The 7,500-nt window shown below is 45.4% G+C and overlaps 1 protein-coding gene across 1 annotated transcript in view; it reads left to right on the forward strand.

Annotated features, from left to right (window-relative positions):
- Positions 1-1,924: 1,924 nt before the first annotated feature.
- Positions 1,925-7,500, forward strand: part of LOC120565788 (transcription factor COE3-like) — a 17,533-nt gene continuing 11,957 nt past the window's right edge. Inside the window, exons 1-2 of the mRNA XM_039811808.1 lie at positions 1,925-1,997; positions 3,541-3,715. Of these exons, the coding sequence (XP_039667742.1) occupies positions 1,980-1,997; positions 3,541-3,715 (193 nt within the window). The 5' untranslated portion in view covers positions 1,925-1,979. The remainder of the gene's footprint in view (positions 1,998-3,540; positions 3,716-7,500) is intronic.

Below are 7,500 nucleotides of genomic sequence, written 5' to 3' on the forward strand. Positions count from 1 at the left end.
CTGCCTGTGAGCTTCTCCTGTACTATACGGTAATTCCTCTACTGTGTGACAGTAAGTCTCGTGGTTATGACCCAATCGTTAGCCTGTTGTTATAAAAGCGTCTGCTACGGAGCCATAACGTGAGCTACAAGGTAATGGAGCCTTTTATACGTTGTCGTGTTTCTTTAGAAATAAACAACGGACAAATAGAGTCTTTAAACGCTTCAGATGTAAAGTTATTCTCTGTCAAAGTGGCGCCAGAATGAATGGGAGTCAATGGGATGCTAACGGGAGGTGATAGCTTGGTAGCATCAGAATGGGATAGCCATAGGAGGGTCACTTTGTGGAGGCTTGGGGGTGTTCATGTCCCGTTTTTTTTTTTAACTTTAGGGAACTAACGGAGCTCCGTCACGTTCTGCGTCACATGGTCACCTTCAGGAAGTGATGTCACGTCTGAGTTGAAGCCAAACCTCCATCTTTTTATCAACTTAACGCAGCAGTTTTGGGGTCTAAACCCTCTAAACGTCTCTCTCTCTCTCTGTCTCTCTCTCTATGTCTCTCTCTCTGATTCTCTCTCTCTGTCTCTCTCTCTGTCTCTCTCTCTCTCTCTCTGATTCTCTCTCTCGCTCTCTGTCTCTCTCTCTGATTCTCTCTCTCTGTCTCTCTCTCTATGTCTCTCTCTCTGATTCTCTCTCTCTCTGTCTCTCTCTCTGGCTCTCTCTCTGTCTCTCTCTCTGATTCTCTCTCTCTCTCTCTCTCTCTCTCTCTCTCTCTCTCTCTGTCTCTCTCTCTCTCTCTCTCTCTGTTCTCTCTCTCTCTCTCTCTCTCTCTCTCTTCTTCTCTCTGTCTTTCCTCTGTCTCTCTCTCTTTTCTCTCTCTCTCTTCTCTTCTCTCTGTCTCTCTCTGTCTCTCTTCTCTCTTCTTTCTTCCTCTTCTCTCTCTTCTCTCTCTCTCTGTCTCTCTCTCTCTCTCTCTCTCTGTCTCTCTCTCTCTCTCTCTCTCTCTCTCTCTCTCTCTCTCTCTGTCTCTCCCTCTCTCTGGGTGTCTCTCGTCCTCCTCTCTGCTGTAATACCTCAGGGAGCTCCAGCAGAGGCCTCCACCTCCCCACTGCTGCTCCTCAGGGACCCCACACTGTCTGTGTGTGTGTGTGTGTGTGTGTGTGTGTGTCTGTGTGTCTGTGTTTTTGTGTGTGTGTGTGTGTGTGTGTGTGTGTGTATGTGTGTGTATCTCTCCGTGAATTACTATACTAAGTGTGAAAATGTTCGTCCAATTAAAATGAGGTTTGCCAGGTTTGAATTGTTCTGATTGGACGAAATTTCATTGATTCCAGCTTCTCAAATGTGAATGTTTAAAACATTGTTTTAATAATTTTTTTTTCTGGTAAATTGAATACATTTGGGGCTTTTTGATCAAAACAAAAACTCTTTGTTATGTCACTTTAGGAAAATGTGATTTTGGGGAAATTTTTGGACCAAATTGCTTAATCGAGAACGAGATAAGGTTAACCTTTATTGGTCCAGAAAATCCCGGTTGTTATAGCAACACAAAAACAGAAATAAATACAGATTCATAGAGAAAGTAAAAGAAATAAATCCATTTATGCATCTTCGTCCGATTATCTGATGGATGATTAGAAAAATATATATATAATATATTATATATATATTATATTATATATATAATATATTATATATTATATGTATAAAATATTATATATATAATATATATAATATATATAATATATATTATATAGTATATATATTATATATATTATATATTATATATATTATATTTTATGAAACTCAAAAGAGGAAACTACACATTTGAAGATGAGAAACTTTTCCTCTAAATTAACCGGGAACTAATTATCTCTCTCGCTCTCTCTGTCCCTCTCCCTTTCTCTCTCCCTCTCTCTCCCTCCCTCTCTCTCTCTCTCTCTCTCCCTCTCTCAGGAGGTGCTGTTGAAGCGAGCAGCCGACCTGGTTGAGGCTCTCTATGGGATGCCCCACAACAATCAGGTGAGTCTAGCTTCCCTTTCAGTTCACCTTCAGCTCTTTCTGACTGAATAAATAACTCTCACCACACTGCAGCTGTAATTACAGACAAGACAGTGTTTTTAAAACTCTCCCATTGACTTTAATCTGGTTTTATATAATCTTGTAATATTGATGTTTCAGTCTGGTTGGGTTCAAACCTTTATTTCATAGTCATTTTCTGCCTCAAATGACTCAATTAACCCCTAAAAGTCCTCCTTCGGTCCCTGTGTGTGGTGGTGTGTTACCTTATTTAACTCTGTCAGGTTCTTATATCAGGTATAAGAACTACAAATCGAACTACAGGCGATTTCACACCTGTAGTTCCTTTGCTTTGGTCCGAATCAGTTGGTGAGTTAGTAAATTTGGAGCGATTTGCCCTCGGGTCTGTTTGCTTTGCTTTGCTTTGGTTTCACACCTGGAAAAATCCAAGCGTACCAAAATGCGTCATTACAAATCAGGCAAGAACGTCCAGCCCTCTTATTGGTTGGATGTGTCTGGGGGGGCGGGAGCAAGACAGTAAATACAGGAAGAAGGTCCTGTGTTCTGGACTAGTGCATATTTCTTGCATCTCCACGGTCAAACCAGCTCATTTAATTAAAATTATCAGACATTGGTTGGCGAGAGACGTTAACTACGTCAGCTCTGGTCACCGAGACTTCGCTCTGCTCGGCCGGCGTCTGTCTCCAACTTTAGCGGCGGCTAGTTTGACCACGGAGATGCGAGTAACGGTAGGCGAGCTTGACCGCAGTTTATTTCTGTGATAGAAACACTGCAAGCTGCTACAGCAAGGGGTCAACAACCAGGTAGCCCCCCAAGGACCACATGAGTAGCCCTCAGGCCTGTTCTAAAAACGAAAATTTAATATTGATATTATCTGTTTCCCACTTTGTTCAGTCATTATTGATAATTATTGTGAGAAATCATTAACTTGATCAGTGTCTTCACATAGATAGAGTATCATTAATCATTAATAATCATATATAACTATCATTAATCATTAATAATCATATATAACTATCATTAATCATTAATAATCATATATAACTAAAGGCAAACTGAGCACATTTGTTATTTCAGAAGAGTGTATCAAACTGGTAGCCCTTCGTATGACTCAATACCCATGAAGTAGCTCTCAGTTTAGGAAAGGTTGGTGACCCCTGTGCTACAGTTTGCTGCTCTGCTGCATCGCAGATTGCTGAACTCACTACAGACACTAGCTCAGACCGGAGGAGTGCGTATTAGTTGGTGCGGTTCGAGTACGGATCAGGTTATCACCGCAAACGAACCGCTGCAGAGTTGGATTGAAAGCGCACCGAGACCACCTCTTCAAGCAGGTCTCGGTACGCTTGCTTGGTCCGACAAACGAACTCTAGTGCGATTCAACCGAACTAAAGGCTGTCGGTGTGAAAACACCCTTAGACTCGTTAAGCAGAACCATGAAGACTCACAGTCACTCAACCGTGAAGACTCACAGCTACTGACTGTCCTCCCCCCCTTCCTCCCCCCTCCCTCCCCCTGTTTTTAGGAGATCATCCTGAAGCGAGCGGCCGACCTCACCGAGGCGCTCTACAGCGTCCCCCGCAGCCACAACCAGCTGCCGTCCCTCACCGGCTCTGCCGCGCACTCGGGGATGATGGGAGTCAACTCGTTCAGCAGCCAGCTCGCCGTCAACATCTCCGAGGCCTCGCAGGCCGACCAGGGTGAGAGCTCGCCACTACCCACAATCCTCTGGGAGAGAGAGAGAGAGAGAGAGAGAGAGAGAGAGAGAGAGAGAGAACAGAGTCACAAACTGTTTTAGGTCAAAGTCTGAAGTCTGAGGGTCTGCAGGAGAGTTCGGAAGAGTTGGAGAGAGTTTAGGAGAGTTCGGAAGAGTTCGGGAGAGTTTAGGAGAGTTCGGAAGAGTTCGGAAGAGTTCGAGAGAGTTTAGGAGAGTTCGGGAGAGTTTAGGAGAGTTCGGAAGAGTTCGGGAGAGTTTAGGAGAGTTCGGAAGAGTTCGAGAGAGTTTAGGAGAGTTCGGGAGAGTTTAGGAGAGTTCGGAAGAGTTCGGGAGAGTTTAGGAGAGTTCAGAAGAGTTCGAGAGAGTTTAGGAGAGTTTGGGAGAGTTTAGGAGAGTTTGGGAGAGTTTAGGAGAGTTTAGGAGAGTTTGGGAGAGTTTAGGAGAGTTTGGGAGAGTTTAGGAGAGTTTGGGAGAGTTTAGGAGAGTTTAGGAGAGTTTGGGAGAGTTTGGGAGAGTTTGGGAGAGTTTAGGAGAGTTTGGGAGAGTTAAGGAGAGTTTGGGAGAGTTTGGGAGAGTTTGGGAGAGTTCTTGAGAGTTCTTGAGAGTTTAGGAGAGTTTGGGAGAGTTTAAGGAGAGTTTGGGAGAGTTTAGGAGAGTTTAGAAGAGTTTAGTAAAGTCAAAAAGCCTTCAGTAGTCTGTAAAGTCGTGTAGAGTCCAGTAGATCTGTCAAGAGTTGAGTATCCTGCAGCAGAATTCAGAAGAGACCAGGAGACTCCCTGCATGAGTTATGTGTCAGGGTTTTATGTGTAAGACCAGATCTCTGCTGGTTCTGGTCTCTGCTGGTTCTGGTTCTGGTCTCTGCTGGTTCTGATCTCTGCTGGTTCTGGTCTCTGCTGGTTCTGGTTCTGGTCTCTGCTGGTTCTGGTTCTGGTCTCTGCTGCTGTGTAACGGTGTCTCTGAGGATCAGAAACTCAACTAACAAAGTTCTTTGAAAAGTGTTGATGTCAGCTTCACAAAATTAAAGATGTTTGTCATAAAGTTGAGAACACACGCACGCACACACACACACACACACACACACACACACACACACAAACACACACACAGACATGTACACACACACAGACACGCACGCACACGCACAGACACACACGAATGCACACACACAGACACACATGCACAGACACACACACACACACACACACACACACACACACAGTCATACACAACACACACACAGAGACACACACATGCATGCACGCACACACATACACACACACACAGACATGCACAAACACACACAGACATGCACACACGCACAGACACACGCACGCACACACACAGACACACACACGAATGCACACACACAGACACACATGCACACACACACACACACACACACACACACACACACACACATCTCCTTACGATAGCATTATTGTTTTCTGCATCAGGGTTATTTTATCTCCCTGATGCCTCATTTCTTTCTCTTTTTCTTCTCTCTCTCCTCTGATGGCGTCGATAAGAAAGCAAGGAAAGTAAAAACAGAGGAATGGTAAACAGGGGAGGGGGGGAGGAAAGGAAGAGCAACAAGGAAGGGAAAGTGAGAACCAAAAGGCACAGCAAGGCGGACATTTCTGTCTCTGTCTCTCTCCGTTATTCTCCAGAATGCTTTTTTAAATCGGAACATTTCCAGCGTTAGAGGAGAGGTTTCCTTTCAGCGGCCGCTCGGGAAAACGTGCAGCGAACAGCTTGTGACCACGCGTCGACAGGAAGCAGATCGAGCTGCTTTTTCTCCCCAGACACCCCCCCCCCCCCACACACACACTCCCTCCTCCCTCCCCCCTCCACCTTCCTCTCTCAACCATCGTCTGCTTTTCCCATCGGCCCGGCAGCAAACACCTTACAGGAATCTGTGAGGTCATGGGAAAATTCATAACTCTTTAGTAGATTATGTGTCTGGAAGAAGTACTCGGATACTCTACTGCAGTAAAAGTACTAATGCCACACTGTAACTGTACTCTGTTACAAGTCGGAGTACTTGCAGTGGTAATGTTACTGCGGTAAAAGTGTGTAAGTATCATCAGGGAAATGTAGTTAAAGGGTTGAAACATTGTAGAAAGTGTAAAGGGTCCAAATAGTTGTGTGTTTAATGGTCTACACACACACTAACACACACACACACACACACACACACACTAACAGACACACACACACACACACTAACATACACATACAAAAACACTAACAGACACACACACACACACACACTAACATACACATACACACACACACACTAACACACACACAAAGTCACACACACACACACACACACACATCACAGACACACACACACACACACACACATAACAGACACACACACACACACACATAACAGACACAAGACACACACACAAAAACAGACACACACCCACACACACACACACACACAGACACATACACACACAGACACACACACACACACAGACACACAGAGACACACTAACAGACACACACACTAACAGACACACACACACACACACACAGTCACACACACACACACACAAAAGTTATACAGTCACACACACACACACACAGCACACACACACACACACACACACACACACACACACACACACACACACACACACACACACACACACACACAGACACACATGCATACAGTCATACAGTCACACAGACACACACACACACAGACACACACACACACACACACACACACACACACACACACACACACACACAGTCATATACACAAACAGTCTCACACACACACACACACAGTCATACACACACACACACACAAAACACACACAGACACAACACACACACAGTCACACACACAAACAGTCATACACACACACACACACAGTCATACACACACACACACACACACACACACACACACACACACACACACACACACACACACACACACACAGACACACACACACACACACACACACACACACACACAGACATAACCACTGCAGGACTGTAGCTGTAACAGAGTATTATTACAGTGTGGTATTAGTAGTGTTAGTGTATTAGTGTGTGTATTTACTGCAGTAGAGGATCTGAATCCTTCTTCCAGCGCTGAACAAGCAGCACATGACAGCTCCCTCCCCCTCCATCCTCCCCCCACCACCCACCCCTCACTTCCTGGTTCGGGCCAACGCAATTCCCAGCAGGCGCTGCTGATGGAGCGCTGCCCGGCGATGGGAAACACATGTCGGAGCAAACGGGGAGCGGCCGAGCGCCGCAGCAGCAGCGTCACGGCTCAGCGCTAAGCGCTCTGGGTTCTTCCCTGACAAAGAGAGAGATGTTTAACAGCGTGTTTGTGTTGGTGTGCATCGGCGCTCCCCGGGACGTCCTACCGGCCAACAACAGCAGCGGCGTGGGAAGCCCATCGCACATCGCACATCCTGCCGCTCAAACGGAAACATGTGGCGGCCGCAGAGCCGCGTTTATTTTGTTTTTTTTTCTTAATAAAAGTTCAAGTTCCTCTGCCCGGTTAACGGACAGTTTGGTTTCACCGGAGGGGAGAACATGCCGCTCTTTAACCCTTCGAACTCTGCAGGAATACAAGTTCTCCACCACCCATTATATTTTATTATTATTTTATGCTTATTAGAAACTCTCATAGCTACTCAACGAGAGGTAGTTCCGTGTAGATTTAAGACCTGTTTTTGGGCTAAATACCTTTTTGGAACAAACTCCCAGTTGGGATTAAGTTAAGCCAGTCAG

This window comes from Perca fluviatilis, chromosome 9 (assembly GCF_010015445.1).
Source record: "Perca fluviatilis chromosome 9, GENO_Pfluv_1.0, whole genome shotgun sequence".
Lineage (NCBI taxonomy): Eukaryota > Metazoa > Chordata > Actinopteri > Perciformes > Percidae > Perca > Perca fluviatilis.